We start from the raw sequence: 18,984 nt of genomic DNA, 5'->3' as shown, positions 1-18,984 counted from the left end.
ATAATCTTTAAATATTGGAAATATTGGGGTAAAATCTCCAGGATCCATACCCAAGATCTTCTCCGTCAGTTTAGAACTATCCAAATCAGATCCAGAAGGTTGTGGGTTCTATTCTGAGTCCAAACTGGATCTTCTGGATTCTCCGGGTCCACTTTGCTTCCTGGTCCACTGGAAACCTGCAGCCTGTCGCGAGTCAGATGGACCTGGATCAAGAAGAAGTGTCTCATTCTAGAGGCGTCAGTGGAAACCTTCGGGTCCAATTCGACCAAACCTGATATGGACATTATTTTTCTGAATCAACCTTGACAATAAAACAAAGAACCTGGCTTCTATTTTTGTGTGAGTCAAACTGAGGAAATACAAATAAACAACTTTATAATAATTTTAATAAGGCAGAGATTTTATCCAACACCTAAATCTGTGCTTTTTCACATGACTGTATTGTTTGAGATTTATTCTACTGCAGAGACATAACTTAATAAACATTAAGACCACTGATACATTTATTGAAATATTAAATCACTTTAAAGGCTGCTTTTCTTCATCCTGACGATGAAGCTGTTTGTAAAACATTTTCCTTTATCGGATCTTTTTGAAACCCGACCCGGTTTCACGCAGCATTAAACATTCAGACATGGATTTTATCCGTTTAACTGGTTTAAGATGTAAAAGTTGGTGATATTCCACTCTGCATGAAGCTCTGGAGTTATTTCAAGTCAACTTTTTTGAAAATTCTTTTTGTATTACCAAAGAAAAAAACTCCCGTTTTGATTTGTTTTCCACTGCTTCATTACAAAAAGGGCACATTTTTATCAAAAGCATTGCATCAAATCCAAACACTGAGACGAACGAATCCGTTCATTGAGATTGTACACAGTGTAGAAATATTAAAAGTAAAACAAAAACACACGCTCCAAAATTCTCACACTTGTCTTAAAAAAAAACATATGAAGAAGAACAATTTCAAATGAAAACACAACGTAAAAAAATAATAAAACATCCCTTACATTCCCGCACCTGAACTGAAACGGGTCCTCGGATTGTTCCCTGAGGAACTCCTGACGGACGTTTCTCCAAACACCCCCAGGAATGAGGTTCCTCTGAAGGTCCAGTGTCACTTAGCAACCTCTGGTGGCCAGAGTTGGAACTACATCCCACCGAGTTCAGCTTGTTCCCAAGGAAACGAGGCAGACATCAGTTCCCTTTCTGTGTGGTAGACGTCCATCACCCCCCCACCCCAGTAAATCTGGACCTTCAGGAAAAAGACTAACGCCTCTGCTTTCATCGTTTCATCGTCAGCTGGTTCTTCCTGAATGAAAGGATCTTCTCTCCTCACATGGGAACCAAACAACCACTTTTCAGAGCGCGAACGCGACGACATGACGCGTTCACGCGCCTGTGTCTCAGTGCGTTAAATAATCGGATTTATGACAACTGTTTTCTCCCGTGGAAAAAAACAAAACAAACAAAACGCTGAGAGGAATGCGTGCTGGAAACAAAACTCGATTCTGATCACAGGAAGATTTTTTTGTTTTTATCGCAATTCAAATATTTATGTATATATGAGAAGAAATGACAGAAATTATGTTTGAAAATGTTCACCTTTCTTTAACTTGGTTCATCTGGATTTTCCAAATGTAAAAAAAAATTAAAACGATCACATTTAAAATTTATAAAATAAAAATAATCCAATTCTCATGTTGAATACTGATTTATAATTTTTTGAAATTGTTGATTTTTAAAAAAATCTTTCTATAATAAAGACTTCCTTTTCAGTCTGGTAGCTTAACTCCTCCCCCTGACCCCCCTTTAAAACCTGAGAATTTTGTGCGTTTGCAGATAATAAAAAAAAGGAAAAACTAAATCTGACGCTCATTTAATAACAAAAAATAATCTCAAATAGAAGTGTTAAACACTCGCAGTGACGTGACGGCGTGCGTCTCCTGAGGTAATGAGGTTTGAGTGAAACAGGAAATAGTCGGATGAGAAATGAGGTAAACGACGTACGACGTGAGGATGAAAGTGCCGAGAACGGAAAAGAAAAGTGGTTGAGTCGTTCGGATGTTTCGAGGCAGACGATAAGTCCGACTTATTCAAGCAAGATTCATTAAACTGAGGAGAAAATTTTGAAATCATAAAATTTCCCATTCACTCTTCACACAAATCAAACCCGCCTGATTTTCGGGAGGTTGATTTTTTTTTTCTAGGAAACGTCTTGTTTGTTTTTGCTAATGAACTTTTACTTCATATTGCTTCATTCTTTAGTTCAAATAAAAACAGATTCTTGCTACAAAATTCGCACATTTACAAAGCACACAAAAAAACAATGGCTGATTGTTCGTTCCGAAGCGTCACAGAGAGGAAATATCAATATATGAACAGCAGGTGATAAACCAGACCGGGGCGGTCGGGACCGCCGCCCCAGCAAATAGTCCAAACCCATGAAATAAATCCCAGCGTGCACTGGGAGTGGTCCTTCAGTCCAACTCCATCCTTCCCTCCATCCCATCCTGGTCAGTGAAACACGTTGAGAGAACTAGAAAGTTAAATATTAAAATGAAAAAGTTTTTAAAAGAGCGATTTGTCTTACTAAAAAAATACATTTTAAAAAATTCCCTCTTTAATGATTTAAATTCATCATTTAACTTTAAATGATGAATAAGCTGACAGGAGTGGATAAAATCAATTTTAAAAAAAATTTTGTTATTTTGTTTCTAAAGTTAATTTAAAGTATAACAAAATTACAAACTTTGATAAAAAAATTATTTTAATAAAATCCTAAAAATCGTATTTCAATGTTTTTCTGCTTCAACTTAAATAGTTTTCTTCTGTAAGTAAAGGGTTTTCTTTTCTTCACATAATTAAATTTTATTCATCTGTTGATTTGTTTTACGGACTGAAAAGAGCTTCCATACATTCAGATTTTAATAAAAAATAAGTTTCCAAATAAAAAAAAAACAAACGATGGTCGTCAAAAACAAAAACTTTTTAGTGACAGACGTTTACTTTTAGTGCAATAATTTATCATTTGAATAAATTAAATCATTTAAAACAATAAAATTTATTTCCAACATTAAATAAATACGTGAGACAATTCATCACAATTTCGGGTGCGACTAAGAATTTCAAAATTTGTTTAATTTCATGGAAAGTAATCAGTAGTAACTTCCTGTTTGGCTGCGTTCAGTAAAATCAGTTTGTTTCTACGGCTCATTAAATTTTATTTTAAATTCTGCCTCGTGATTTCATAGATGTTCATCACTGATCCTGACATTAAAGCTCTTCTTTATATTTCGGGCAGATATATGGAAGCTCATTCCCACCTAAGTTCCAAAATGTTTTTAAAAAAAAGACAAAAATCTACATATATAATTACAATAAATTCCAAAACTTCTTATAATTCTGCAGATTTCACATCGTCGTCCATCAGAAACAAATTCTTTTTCCTCGTTTCCGATGAACGTTGCATATTTTCAGGGTATTTTTGTGATAAGTCTGTTCTTTGGCTTCCGACGCATCAAATTCACAGATTTTTAACCAGAGAAAATTTTCTCTGTTTTACTGGAAAACATTTTAGGTTTTTCTTTTCAGAATTGTTAAAGTGTTTTTTTCTCCGGGAGGTAAACCTCAACACGATGTTTCCGAACAGGACAGACGAATCAGGAAGGAGAGAAGGAACCGTCAACGACTTAAATACCTCGACTTCTTCTTAATCACTTCTGTCTGAAAAATAAAAACTACAAATATCCAGAGGATTTTTTTTTTTTTTTACAAAAAAAAAGCTGAAATTCACATTCAAAGAGTCAAAAACAATCGGTGCCACTGATGACGTTGTTTTGTACAAGCTGAAGAAGAGTCCTCAGAAATGTTCCCAAAAAATCTCCAATGTGACAAAAACTTCGCCCGACGACGATCCGAAAGTTACGAAGAAGAAAAAATATCACGTAAAAAAAAAAAAAAAAAGGTTCAAAAAAGATCCCCCGACACCTCCGGTCGGATTATTGCAGAAAAATCCACCTGCAGTGCTTTGCTGTCAGCAACAACAGTTTGTACGTGTTTTACAGGAGTAGAAGAAGAAGCGGTGGCGTCCTCGTCGGGGATCACCCCCGCGTTTCGTCTCTTCACGATGTTTCTGGTCCCTTTTCCGACTCATTCAAGTTGAAATAATTGTACAGAACCAGAAGCTTGGCTTTAACCTTTCAAGTTTTCTTTTAAAATTCAAACGCTGCTAACAGACGTGTGACTCCGCCCCCTTGTTCCCATACTAAAGAGAAATAAAGATTTGGCAGAACTGACTGGATGAACCTGGACCATCTTCTTTTCAGAGAGTCTGATTGGGCAGAAGTGGAGATGATGTTTGGCGTTTCACCGCTCCGCAAACGTTTGAGGAGGTTTTTATTTTAATCTGAGGAGTAAAAGTAACGGCATTAAAACGTAATTTCACTGTATGGACCTGGAGTTATCTCACTACGTGGACCTGGACTGTTTCTGTATGAAAATTATTTCACTGTATGGACCTGGACTTATTTCATTATGTGGACCTGGATTGTTTCACTGTATGGACCTGGACTTATTTCACTATGTGGACCTGGACTTATTTCACTATGTGGACCTGGACTGTTTACTTGTATGAAGTGTTAGACAATTAAATTATTAATGACGTTAAGATGCTGTGCATTGTGGGTAAATCTTATAGAGGGCGGAGCCTGGTCGCTACGGGTGACGTCATCAATAATTTTTTCCACCTGCGTCCAATGACAACGATCAATGTTCAGATCCAGCTCATTTGCTAGAACTGGAGGCGGAGCTTCTGAACAGTTTCAATAAATAAAAGCGATCGGTTGAAAACTGTTGATCAACAATCTGTCCGACAACCAGTGAACGAAACTCAAATGTATTGGACTGAAACGTTTTCCAATCACCTCAACGATAAACGGTTGACGACTGGTTGATTGTAAGAAGTCTGACGTTGACTGGTGATGTCATAATTAGTTGCAGCCTATCAGGAGTTGCTGTGGTCAGCTTCCTGTTCGCTTTCAAAATAAAACCCTTATCAGTGAGCGTCGGTCCGCCCTCGCTGCTCTAGTCTGTACCGTCTGCTTGGCTCAGATCCGCCCTTTAATGAATCCCTTGTATCCCACAATCCCTCTGGTCTCCGGGTGGCGGTGTGGAGCCAGTCGGGCGGCGCCGGTTCAGTGTTGGGTCCGGACGTGGCTGTGAAGGCGGGTCGCCGAGGAGAACCTCTTACCGCACTCGGAGCAGTGTAACGCCAGCGTGGTCCCGCCCCCCTCAGGCGGCGATGCCGCCTCGCCGGCGGCGTTCTCGGCGACGTGACTCTGTCGATGAGCCTTCAGCACCGACATCCGACTGAACCTCCGACCGCACTCCTCGCACTCCGACCACACCCTCCTCCTCTTCTTCTGAGGGGGAAAAACAGAAAGTGACCTTAACAAAATAAAAGCACCAACTTCAAAGGAGCAGGAAACGCTGCTCCTCACCTTCCTCCCTTTGTCCTCCCCCTCCTCCTCCTCTTCCTCCTCTTCTTCCTCCTCCTCCCTGGTTGCTAGGGGCGACGTGCCGGTGCGTCCAGTCGTCTCAGTGTTATCTTGGCAGTTGGCGGCGGCGGCGGCCGGCGGTTCGCCGCCGGCGGCGCCGTCGTCCTCCAGCAGCTGAGACGGGAGCGTCAGGAGGCGGTGGAGCATCGAGGCGGAGGAGCGGCGGCGTCCTGGAGACACAGCGGAGAGTCGGCAGGTGTGGCGAGGTTTTGGAGGCGGGGCTTCACGATCGTCAGCACTCACCTGATCCAGTGCTGCTGCCTCCTCCACCCCCGGCGGCGGCGGCAGTGTTGATCCGACCGCCAGCGCCCTCGTCTGGAGAGAACACCTCCATGTCCTCCAGAGGGGTCCAGCGGGGGTCCTGCTGGGGGGAGGAGGGGGAGGGCTCCAGGGTCAGCGCGGAGGAGAGAGGCTGGACCAGCTGAGCCCCGCCTTCTGCCAGGCTCCGCCCACACACTCCCCCCTGGAGCTCTCTGACCTCACTGCACCACTTCTGACCGAACACCTTGTCCAGGATGGGGACCCAGTCCTGAGAGACGGACAGGATGGGGGGGCGTCCGGGGCCTGGGGGGACACATTGATAGTCTACAGGCTCCACATGACATGAACCCCCCCAGACACACACACACACACACTCACCGGGCGTCTCCTCCGGCTTCTTGGACGCCTCCGCCGGCTCCTCCCGGGCGTCTTCGGACTCGCTGGGAGACGCCGAATCGTTCTCGGAGCCCCTCCTTCGGCCCCCGCCCCCCCGCCCACCCCTGTCGTGGCCCCGCCCCAGACGCTCCTCCAGGAGCTGCTGCTCCGTGTCCATCTTGGTGAGCTCCAGCAGGAGGTCGTCAAACGACGCCTCCACGATCTTGGTCAGCTCGCGGACGGCGAAGTCCAACACCTGCTCCATGACGACCTTCAGCTGCTCTGTGGGGGGGGGGCGGCAGGGGGGGTCATCATCATCATCAAGAACAATAGAAGACTCAAAGAACCACGCAGTACCCGGTTCCCTACCGACAGAACCAATACTAGGGACCCAACGGTCAGACGTGTCCTGTCAGAAGCCCGGCACGCCGCTGGAGGACCGAGAGATTTTCGAGTCAACGGCAGCACCATATATGGGCGACGGTGCGCCCAGAGAGGCCACGCCTCCTACGCCACCAAGACGAGCTGGTCTCAAACAGAAGACGCTGCAAACGGAAGCGTTGAGGGTGTGACCTTTGGTCCGATGATGTCATCAGCGTGAGACACACCCCCAGACGCTGCTTTGGACAGATGCTGTGGCGCCTCGGGGGGAGGAGTCAGCCGCCACACGTTGGGGTTAATGAGAGGTGGTTTACTCTGAACGACAGGGATTGGTCTACGCCGTTGTGGCCCCGCCCCTCTGTTGTCCAGCCTTTGTCCCTGGTGGCGTTGCAGACAGGGGGGGGTCCGAGGTGTCGCTTTGTGTGGATGTGAACCCGCCCCCTCCCCGAAACAGAGCGACCTCTGACCTCAAGGTGTCCAGACGCCATTATCTCACGGTCTGAGGGACACCCCCCCCGTGACCCCCCAGCACCAGATTCTGAGCCTTCAGCATCCTGAGAGGCTGCTGATAGATCTAGAATCTGATTGGATGAAGTTAATCATGTGATCATTAAAGCTCCGTTCTGCTTTCCTTCATCAGCTCCAGGTTCAAATGGAGCTGATTGGCTGGAGGTCCTGATGCTCCGCCCTGAACAGGAAGTGTACATCTGTAGACAGGGGGGAGGGGTTAGACAACGCCCCAAGAGCAAAGACGACTGTCTCCAGGGGTCAAAGGTCAAATCATCCAACGGCTACATCTCATTAATTTCAGTGTCTTCACTTAGTTTCAGCCTGACTGTTAATAATAATAATAATAATATTTATTTATATTATTGTTGTTGTTGTTGTTCTCATCCGGTCTTAATGTTGGTCACATGACTCGATCCCTCTACGAACTCAAACGTTTCAAAATTCCTATCAGAATAAAAGCGTTCTGATTGGCCGTTGCCGCTGTGATGTCATCGCCTGTCCTGACGTCCTCTCCTGTCTGAGACGGCGGCCTGGTTTTCTGGGGGTGGGGGGGGGTTGCGTGTCAGCTGTGTGTTTGCGACTGAGTGAACAAACGTGTGCATGCAGGCGTGAGCGCAGTGTGTCACGTGTCTCTGCATGAGTGTGTGTGTGTGTGTTTACGTCTGTGTGTGTGTGTTTTTATGTGTGTGTGTGTGTGTGTGTGTGTTTATGTGTTTACATCTGTGTGTGTGTTTTTACGTGTGTTTGTTTGTCTGTGTGTATTGTTTACATGAGTGTGTGTGTTTACATGTGTTTTTGTTTTTAGGTGTGTGTTTACGTGTGTGTGTTTGTGTGCATTGTTTACGTGTGTGTGTGTGTGTGTGTTTACATGTGTTTTGTTTTTAGGTGTGTGTTTACGTGCATGTGTTTACGTGCGTGTGTTTACGTGTGTGTGTGCTGCTGCTGCAGTGATCACACACACCCAGACAAACAGCTGTGTGTGTGAAGCTGATGCTGATGCGTTTCCTAGACGACGGTTCTCCTCCATCCTCTAACGAGCTGCTGTCCACTGATCACACCGTTTGATCACAAACTGATTATTGAGTATTGATCAACACGTTTGGTTTCATCACTCCGGTGTCGGAGGGGCAGCGAACGCAGCGCCTCACTAACGTTGCCGTGACGATTGGCGAACTTCCTGCATCCTGCAGATGTTGGTGAACACGACTCAGATCTAACACGGGGGGGAGGGGGACGGGGGCGGAGCCTGTGTCGTCTCACCGCTGGGACACAGACAGACGGTCGCAGTGTCGAACAGCATATCCGTGACAACGCCAGAGGCATCGAGGCAGTAGGTCAGAACGGGGCAACGTGATTGGTTGACCTGACTGGTGTGTGATCAACTGATAATGAATCACCAGCTAGCAGCAGCTAGCAGCGGTTAGCAGCTAGCAGGAGTTAGCGGCGGTCTGCAGACCATATGAAGTCCTGGAGCTCCTCATCATCCAATCACAGACAAACGACTGCCATGACGCCTACAATGACATCACTGATGTAACAGGATGTATCTCTACGTTATGATTGGACAGCACAGACCTGCTGTGATTGGTCCAGACATCACATGACTGACGCTTCATGGAAGCCGACTCAACAATCGTTTCATCTCATCTTTAAATTCATTTTAAAAGTTAAATTTATGGCTTTATTGCCTCATAGTACAAGTGGGTGTGGTCGGGCCCCTTTAGCCCCGCCCACAATGCCACAACTGACATAAATCTGATCCCAGTTCAACCACTAAACAAACCAGCAGCCAATAAATGCTCTGCTCTGACGGACCAATGAGAGGCAGCCGCTTATAAATTTGAAACGACAAGCAATTACTCAGCGATTAATAATGTGACTCAACAGAATGTCGGTCTGAGTGAATGAACAAATTCTGAGCTTCAGAAATATACGTTTCTTTCCAATAATCAGTTCAGTTGGATCAATAAAAAAACAAACATCCTGTTGGTGTTTCAGCCCGTCTGTCAAAATGAAGGGTCGCAAATCCCACACTAAAAACACGCCACTCCGACCTTTGGGGGACGGCGAGCGTCCGTCAGACGAGCGCCGCCATGTTGGAGTTTACGACACGACTCGTATCCTGAAGGGAAGAGGAAGCCATGTTGAGTCAGGTCGCCGTGGAGACGCCAGTTCACGACTCAGCACAACCTTTGTGTTCGACTGCTTAGTCATTAAGTATCAATAATGTTTAAATGTTTCCAGATTTTACATTAAATTTTACTTATTTTTTATGAAATTAAATTCAACAGAAATTTTAACCTCACGCTTTTTATTATTTTATTTTACGAGTCGATTTAAACTCAGCTTAAAAGTTAATTGAAAAAATCTTTTACTTCAAATACGACAATAAAATTTGAAAGGGGTACGTTGTCACGACGATTCGTCGCGGTTACGCCTCGGCCACGCCCTCTAGAACACAATAAAAAAATGAAACCCAGATCGCTAAAAAAAAAAACCCTCAACGTTAAAAATCGATTCAACTTTTTTAAAATTCCGCCATCACAACAAAACAATGTAAACCTTGACGTTATAAATATATAACAAATGCGTATTTTCGGTTTATGACTGCAATTTTCAGCGCCCAATCACAAATCACCATCACTTTGTTGCCAATAGCAACAATAAATATCCTCAATCTGACTATTTTTAATCCTTTTCTGCCGTAAACACAAACAGACTGGTGGACAGACGTGAGATTTACTCTTGAAATGGTGTAAATAATGTTTAGTCACAATCATGTTTGTTTGTTTACGTCGCATCAGTTCACCTGCTTGTTTGTTTTCTGTTTATTTATTTGCCAAAATCACAAACAAACAAACAAACATGAGGACTAATATCCTATAGGTGCTGATTGAGGAGGTGGTGGCGGCGGCGGCCGATTAGCATCCCAGCCGAACCAAACCTACAAACCTTCGTACTGGAAGCGTTCTGGTCGGGTTTAAAGGTGGGGGGGGGTTCAACGGCATCCAGCGAGGATGACTCCGGCGGTGACCTTTCCCTTCAGTGGCAAACAAAATGGCCTCGCCCACCACCACCCCCACCCCCCACAAGGAAAAGGAGCGCCGCGGACCCTCCTGCCCCCCCCCCCCCCCCCCCCCGATGCGTGAACTTCCACCCGTCGGTTGACGACTAACGCGCCTTGACAACCGTAACCCACCCCCCCATCCCCGATTCGCTCCTCGCTGGGGATTCGCCAAAAACCACGTGGGACTGGAACCCCGTCTCCTGCAGTCTGTTGCTTCTTTGTCCCGGTGCCCCCCGCCCCTCACCAACTCACCCACCCACTCCTCCTCCTCCCGTCCCGTCCCTCCGCCCTGCACCAAAGACACCCCCACACACACACACAGTTCCTGAAGAGGACATGTCAAAGGAAGGCCGTAAATCCCCACGCGCTGGTGGAAAAGCGCGTTTTCGTTATAACGTTGGCGCCTTTTTTGGGGGGGGTGGGGGTTTCCACATGAACCTGTTCTGTCAGATGGAATTGGGGTGGGGGGGGGGCGTCACGTGACCCGACCTGACAGACAGATGTGGTATTTACAGACCTGCGGGGCTTGTCAGTCCTGATTTTCCATTCCGGTTTGGGTCTCCACATTCAGCCTCACCTCTGGGGTCAAAGTTGCCCCACGACTCTTCCTCATCCCCCACCCCCACACACCCCCTACCCTACCCACCCCACCCCCCCATCAGGATGCCACTGCCGGTCCCGTGTCTCCACACTGAGGCGTCTTTGTCCTCCTCGTGTCAAGAGGAGCCATGAATCTTTGGGTTTATTACCTGAGGGGGCCTCGTTTTACGCGGAAACGTCCCAAAACGGACCGCAACGGTTACGCAACATGCGTCCGCGTGCGCAACACGCGGGGACTGGAAGGGAGGATCCTGCGTGTAAATATACGTGTTGTATAACGTGGGGGTGGGTCGAGGTGTATGGGGGGGGTTCTTACCCACGACGCGTCCCCTCTGCTCCAGGCGGCGCGTGTCGGTGGGCACGCCGGCGCCCTGCCCTCCTCCGGGGGCGTGGAAACGCTGCTGCTGCCGCTCCGGGTTCTCGTCCCCCGCCGCCTTCCCGGCTTTGCTCTTACCGGCCGCCGGTGAGCCTCCACCGCCATCCGCGGCGGCGGCTCTGCCCGGGTTCTCCCGCGTCTGGAGCTGCAGCCTCAGCCGGCGGTTTTCCTGCTCCTTGCCGGCCGTCTCCAGCAGCAGCGCGTTCAGGCTGGTCCCCACCGACTGGCTGATTTCCTGGACGGCGAGCTGAACGACCTGCTCCAGCACGGACTCCAGCTGGCCCTGGAAAAACGAGATGTACACGGCCCCGTTCATGTTGTCGCCCCTCTGCCGAGAGGGCTCTCTCATACTTCTGTAGCCGAGCCCCAGGCCGCGTCTCCCCGGCGGAACGCTGGCTTCAACTGGGCCCCCGGTGGCGCGGATGTTCCGGCGGCTGTGCTGTCGTCGCTCCCCTCCGGCTGATGTTCTCTCTCCGTCTTGCTCGCCTCGCGCGCGCCTGTCCAGCCCCTTCGGAGACTCTGCCGGAAACACCCGAGTAGAGGCGCAGCCGCTTTTTCCCCCCGCCCACATGTGTCGGCTCGCGCGCGCGGATCCGTGCTCGCCGGAGCTCGCGCAGAGGCAGAGGCGCCATTTTGGATTGAGACAGAAGAAGTGTCGGTGGTTCCTCCGCGTGAGGGCGGAGCTACGACACACCGCAGCTACTACCGCGAAAACAGGAGCCTGTCGTCACAAGGGACTACATCTAAATGACATAAAATATTTATTTAGTGCCTCAAACAGGGTGTGGATGAGAAATTGTGGGAAAAAATGGTTGAAAACTGTTTCACCCTGTCTTCAAAGAGAGATTTAATGACTTAATGAATGTCCCACCGCGGTTTGCTGGAGTAATAATGAACCTTTATTAACGGATTAACGGATTAAAGCTGCAGTGTTTGTGATTAGACTCAAAGTCTGTCTCATTAATTCGCGTGACGTCACCGGCGGTATCGTAACGTGTCGGCGGCTGGGCGGAGCCTTCGACCCGGCTTGTGATTGAAGCCATGCCGCAGCACGGCGACACGCCCCCCTAAATGGGGCGCGCGCGTTTCTCCCGGGTGGTACGGCAAGGAGAAGGCCGGTGACGTCAGCGGGAGGGGGCGGAGCCAGCGTTCGCAGCGGATCAAGCTTTTTGTCCCTTTTGTTGTGAGGAGCCGCAGCTGGTGGGAGACACGCCCACCTTCAGCGGGGCCTCCGCCCCCTCTGTGGCCGCCTGAGGGAAGCCGTGAGGCGGCCTGGAGGTCCGGCTGCGGCCGCAGGACCGGAGGGTGGTCGGTGCGGGTGTCACATGTGAATGAAGCGCTGTTACGTCATGGGTGGTGGTGAAGTGGGGGGGGGCAGGGGGTGTCTCTTTTTATGCCCCACTTTCATGTGCTTTTTATCAGCCCTGTCATAAAATAACTTTTATCTGCTCAACTTTAAAATAGATCTAATCTATATGTGTTTAACATTTTAATCCCTCAGCAAACATATTGATCCTTATTGACACAACAGGAAATGTATTTATTTAGTTTAATTATTCAATTCTGAGCCCTAAAGGATTTGTAATAATTTCAATACATTCAAACACAACTCTCCATTTCTTTCACCAAGCATCTTATTTTTTTTTATTTTTAATTATGGAAAATGGACCTTTTTCTCACATTCACATGAATAAAGTTGATAATCTATAAGTTATTCCTGTTTTTGTTTTGTTTTTTTGTGAATCTTGGATCTTCGGTCACGTTTCCTCTGCTGCTGTTTCTGACTTTCCTGCTTCTAACCTTGAAGCTCCTCTGAGTTTTTGGGTCGTCCCGCTGCAGAGGGGCCCCGTTCGGTTTTATGGGGTTTGTGTGCTCTTATAGGCCCGCTGCTGCGGTTCGTCCTATAGGCTGCTCCTACACACATTTTATTGCCCTGCCTTGGACACAAAGGCTTCTTTAGGAGCGCTTGTTTTTAACAGGCTGGGTGGATCAGGATTGATGCCGAGGAAAAACACATGGCGCCTGAAGGAAACCTCATAAATGTGGAAACGTTTTGGTCGGACTCAGATGAAGGCAGACGAGGGTTTTGATGTTTGGACAGGAGTAAATCCTCCAGGAATGAACGTGACGCCACAAAAACATCATGGAGAACTTTTCTGACGGAAACGTCAAACAATAAAGTGGAAACATGACAAAATAAAGTCCATCAGTTTCCCAGAAATGAAGAGTTTACTTCACGTTTACACGTGATGGACCGCCGTCTGCCTCGCCCCTCCCACACCTGATATCAGCTCAGCCACGGTGACCAATGGGACGCAGAGAAGGGCCAGGACCAGATGAGCCGCGCTGTGCTAAAGAAGTATTAGCATGGTGTGCTAGCATTAGTGATAACAACTGCAAATGTGTTAACGTTAGTTGCAACAGCAGCAGATGTGCTAGCATTAGCAGCTGCAGATGTGCTAGCATTAGTAGCTCCAGATGTGCTAGCATTAGTAGCTCCAGATGTGCTAGCATAAGTGATAACAACTGCAAATGTGCTAACATTAGTTGCAGCAGCTGCAGATGTGCTAGCATTAGCAGCTGCAGATGTGCTAGCATTAGTGGCAGCAGATGTCCTAGCATCAGCTGTAGCAGTTGCTAAGGTGCTAAAATTAATTGCAACAGGTGCAGATATGCTAGCATTAGTGGTAGCAGATTTGCTAGTTGCAGCAGCAGCGGATATGCTAGCATTATTTGCAACTGTGATAACAATAATGATATCAACTGCAGGTGTGCTAGCATTAGTTGCAACCATAGATTAGTAGTAGTTGCAGCAGTAGCAGATATGCTAGCATTAGTATTGCAGATGTGCTATAAGTAGTTGCAGCAGCAGACGTGCAAACATTAGTTGCAACAGCTGTAAATGTGCTAGCATTAGCGCTGCAGATGTGCTAGCAGCTGTTTCAGCATCATATGTGATAGCATTAGCATCGCAGGTGTGCTTTAAGTAGCTGGAATTATTGCACATATGCTAGCTTTAGTTGTAGCAGCTGCAAATGTGCTAGCTTTAGCGGCACCTGCCACCTGTTATCAGTTCTGCTTTCTTCAGGCTGTCAAAAATGTTTCTTTCTGCCACTCTGGGCTCTGATTGGTGTTTGTCCGGGTGTTTCCTCAGGTGTGACATGCTAGCATTAACTTCACTGTTGACAGGTGCTACCTTAAATTAGTGTTGAACATTCGCCCTCGGGTGCAAACGTTTTGTTTCCCACTGAGTGACGTGACTTGAGTCCTACTTGTTAGCATCGTAGCGCTCCAAAGGATTCCACCACCAACCCACGGTTGAGCTCGTTTTGGAATTCACTTCCTTCCTGGTTTGCTGCGTCTGCAGCAGCGAGTCGTTGTTTCTCTCTGTTCCTGCAACAAACCCACAATTTACTGATTACCCAGAAGGCCACATTTCAGGCCGCAGTCACCTGGTAGTAGCTGCAAGTTGGCGCAAGTCAGATTGGACGGCGTCCCTCCGGCGACCGCGACAACCGACCAGGTGTGAGGGCGACGCCCCCCACTCCTCTTCATCCTCTTCACCCTCACCTCCTCAAGAACATCATCGCTCTCCGAAGTGCTAACGCTACATAGCTTAGCATCTGCGCCTCTCGGTTGCGGTTTGAGGGGTTGGAATTCAACGGTTTTGCGTTCCTGTGCCTTCAGGGCTCACCTGTGCTCACCTGTGGCCACGCCCTTGTGGAGGCGTGTGCACATGTCTCATTTGCATACATCAGTTTCACGGATGGATTTAACGACTCCTTGTGAAAAAGAAGAAGAAGAGGTGAGGCGGTTCGCTGTGCACTGTAATCCCTCGGTTGTCGCCTGCAGGCTGACAGCCTGTCTCTACCTGCGAAGACTCGCTGAAAGACGAGGCCAAACACACCTGTCGGCAGCGGATGTGCGCTGACAACAACATCGCCCGACACAAAGGAGGCGTTCGGATTCCTGGCGGCGTTCCTGACGCCACACATTTCAACCCGCTGCATCAAGAATGCGATTTATTTCCTGACCTCCAGCTGTTTTGGGGTCCAGATGTTTGGACTGAAGCCACATCAGACTCAAACTCACAAAAAAAAGATGCAGCAGTTTTTAAACGTGGCTTCAGGGGTAGAAGCGCGGAATTCGTGAGAAGACAGAAGAAGCTTTATTCGCTTTATTTGACTGCAGTCGCTCTGAAGCCTCCCCTCCGGCTCCGGCATTCTGGGAGCGTCCACACGGCTGATTGTCATTGAACGCGACACGCCATGACGCTGCAGAGCGTTGGAGGGGAGAACTGCAGATTTCAGCGGACGCTCGGGGTCACGGGGTCGAATGGCGAGGGAATCGAACGGATCGGACGAGAGGAAGAGGAGAGGGATGAGAAACAGATTCAGAAAACAGGAATATATCTGATGTCATCAATGGACGTCGATCAGCCAATCATTCCTATCATGTTCGCAAGGCGGTGGCTAAAAGCTAACTGTAGCACAGTTAGCTTACATCAGCGTTTGTTTCACATTTATAAACATTCATAAAAAAATATAAATAAAAGCGTTGATAATTGAATTGATGCTGCGGTTTGTTGTCTGTCAAACTGCAATATTAGCCAGGAAATGGTGGAATGCTAATGTTAGCTGTTAACGGCCCCCGGCGATTGGTCGCCAACAGCCAATCACGATTGTAGCCTTAAAGCTGAGATTAAATGATTCAAACATCTCACAGCCAACAGGAAACGGAAATAGGAAACTTTTATTTGTAATTAAATTGTTTTTGCAATTTTGGTCTTTTATTTTGAAAGGTACGGTAACAGTATTGACTTCCTGCAAGACAGCTACAGCTTCCAGGTGCATTAGCGTTTCTTCACACACACACACACACACACACACACACACACACACACACACACACACACACACACACACACACACACACACACACACACACACACACACACACACACACACACACACACACACACACAGTTTCCTCTCCTGCCCTTCAACCTCAGCCCAAGGTGAAAGGCTCCATCAGCTGCAGGACTAAAGTCAACCTGCAGGGGGCGGAAGAGGCAAGAAGAGAGGGATGAAAAAAAGAGAAGATTAAAAAAATTAAGAGGGAAAAATAGATTATTAAAAAGGAAAAGTTCACATTTTAGTTTATTATTTCAATAAATTCTAAAATTTTGCATCTAAAATCAAACAAATTTTAAATTCTAAATTTATATTTAAATTTGTATTGCTTTTATCCTAGGCGAGTAATTTTTTTAGTATAATTTCTAGTTTCCAGCCACTCACAAAATGATGTCACACAATGATGTCACACAATGATGTCACACAATGATGTCACACACTCAGTCTGATGACATTCCTGAAGTGTTTTTCTTGTTCTGTTTTGTTTTCTCTCCAGTTTGATGAATTCAGGTTTTTGTCAATAAAGTTTGAATCCAAGAACAAAAAGACGAACGACTTAAAAGAAGTTTAGAAAGAGGAAGTGAGAGAAGGAAGGAAATAAAGAAGGAAAACCAAACGAGCCCCGTGAGATCAATCCGTTTCCTGTAGTGTTTGGTCTAGACACACTGTGTGTGTGTGTGTGTGTGTGTGTGTGTGTGTGTGTGTGTGTGTGTGTGTGTGTGAGTGTGTGTGAGTGTGAGTGTGTGTGTGAGTGTCACAGCAGTAGCAGCAGGATGGCAACCAGTGAGGACCAAATACACACAACAGCTGAGTTGACTGGTTTAGTTCACTTCACCTTAATTGTGTGTGTTCTCTTCACACACACACACACACACACACACACACACACACACACACACACACACACACACACACACACACACACACACACACACACACACACACACACACACATTATTTTTAAGTCTTAAACTGGCGCCACTTGCAGGTCAACAAAGGAGGAGCTGCTGCAGCGCTGATGATGCTGCCACCTGCTGGCAGGAGGAGTCACAGAAGGAGTCATAGCAGGAGGAGTCATGGCCGGAGGAGTTATATCAGGAGGATTCATAGAAGAAGGAGTCACAGCAGGAGGAGTCATAGCTGGAGGAGTCACAGAAGGAGGAGTCAAAGCAGGAGGAGTCATAGCAGGAGAGTCACAGCAGGAGGAGTCATAGCAGGAGGAGTCACAGCAGGAGGAGTCAAAGCAGGAGGAGTCATAGCAGGAGAGTCACAGCAGGAGGAGTCATAGCAGGAGGAGTCCCAGCAGGAGGAGTCCCAGCAGAAGGAGTCATAGTAGGAGGAGTCACAGTAGGAGGAGTCACGGCAGGAGGAGTCATAGTAGGAGGAGTCACAGTAGGAGAAGTTGCAGCAGGAGGAGTCATAGCAGGAGGAGTTACAGCAGGAGGAGTCCCAACAGGAGGAGTCCCAGCAGGAGCAGTCACAGGAGGACTCATAGCAGGAGGAGCTCTGGTGTCCATAGTGATCATGACTTGGAATACAGTAAAAATCTATCATCTTCAATGATTTCATGCTGGGTTCCTTTAAGGTGCTGACATCATGATTAGAGTGGTGACATCATGATTAGAGTGCTGACATCATCATTAGAGGAGAGGAGCTAACGTGTCCAAAAGTCTCTTCAGTTTTTCCTCCTCTTCCATCATGGTGACATAAACTCGTTCAATCTGTGCTGCTGCTAGCGACGCTCATCTGGAAGCTAACAGACCTACACTTCCTGTTTAGGGCGGAGCAACAGGACCTCCAGCCAATCAGCTCCATTTGAACCTGGAGCTGATGAAGGAAAGCAGACAGCAGCTGTAATGGTCACATGTTCAACTTCATCCAATCAGGTTCTAGATCTCCATCAGCAGCTTCTGAGGATGCTGATGGTTCTGGACAAGAATCCCCACGCAGCGTGGCGTTGTCATGGCGATGACATCACAGAAGAGGGTCGTCGTTATGCTAGCATGTAGCTTCACTCATATAGGTTTTTAAGCATACCAAACTAAGTGCTAATGGTTTTAGCTCTGACTCCAGAAAGGTTTTGCTGATTAACAAACGTCACCTGACAGGAAATGACATCATGTCTGATGTTTTTATTGTTAATTTATAAATATTATTTTATTTTTCATGAAAAAACAAAAATGATGAACTAAAAAAAACGATAGAACAGCTGAATTATTTTAGATAATTCATTTAAATTTTAAATCAATTCAAATTGAATAGAAATTGAACTAAATTATCAAAAAAGAACTTTAATTTTTTTATTTTGATTTTTTAATTAAACATACCCCCCCTTGACCCCCCTCCCTCCCCCCTTCCCATATAAGGCTAGAATGAACAGCTTGTCCCTCCTCCCCTTCACCCCCCCCCCCATCCTCATTCACCTGAAGCCACAGGGGGGGAGGGAGGGGAGGGGGAAGGGAAGATGGGGGAGGGGAGAGTCAGCAGGTAGAGATGAAGGAGGGAGGGGGGCAGAGAGTTGACGCCTGCGCGCTGGCTCTCCATCCCCTCCGCATCGTCCCCCCCCCCCCTTCTCCTCCCTCCCTCCTCTCTCTTTTTCTGCAGCATCAGTACCACACTCCCTCCCCTCCCTCCCCTCCCCCCTCCCCCTCCTCGCCCTCCCTCCCTCCCCCACTCTCTCTCTCGGTGTCTCTTCCTGCCGGGCTGCGGGGCCACACTGCGACCGCAGGAGGAAGAGGAGGACGCCGCGGAGCGACGAGGAGGCCGAAACAGACGAGCAGAAAGCAGAGGAGGAGGCTTTCACCCCCACCCCCCAACCCCTAAACCCCCCCCCAACTAAACATCCCGACGAAGAAGAAGAGGAGAGGAAGAGGAGCGGCAGAAGGCGGAGACGCGTCACACCGCGCTGGTCCTCCCTCCATCTCTGGAACTAAAGAACATCGAGGA

General features: G+C 47.5%; 1 protein-coding gene across 1 annotated transcript; it reads right to left on the bottom strand.

Moving 5' to 3' along the window:
- Positions 1 to 368: 368 nt before the first annotated feature.
- On the bottom strand, positions 369 to 12,221 carry si:dkeyp-113d7.10 (zinc finger and SCAN domain-containing protein 26). Its single transcript, XM_068336298.1, has 5 exons — positions 11,066 to 12,221; positions 6,195 to 6,473; positions 5,799 to 6,119; positions 5,499 to 5,725; positions 369 to 5,420 (listed from the first exon to the last, which is right to left on the bottom strand). Exons 1-5 carry the CDS (start codon positions 11,694 to 11,696, stop codon positions 5,193 to 5,195), a joined length of 1,686 nt encoding a protein of 561 aa, XP_068192399.1. The 5' UTR covers positions 11,697 to 12,221; the 3' UTR covers positions 369 to 5,192.
- Positions 12,222 to 18,984: the final 6,763 nt, after the last annotated feature.

Source organism: Antennarius striatus, chromosome 16 (genome assembly GCF_040054535.1).
Source record: "Antennarius striatus isolate MH-2024 chromosome 16, ASM4005453v1, whole genome shotgun sequence".
Lineage (NCBI taxonomy): Eukaryota > Metazoa > Chordata > Actinopteri > Lophiiformes > Antennariidae > Antennarius > Antennarius striatus.
This window is presented reverse-complemented; position numbering and strand designations above follow the sequence as displayed.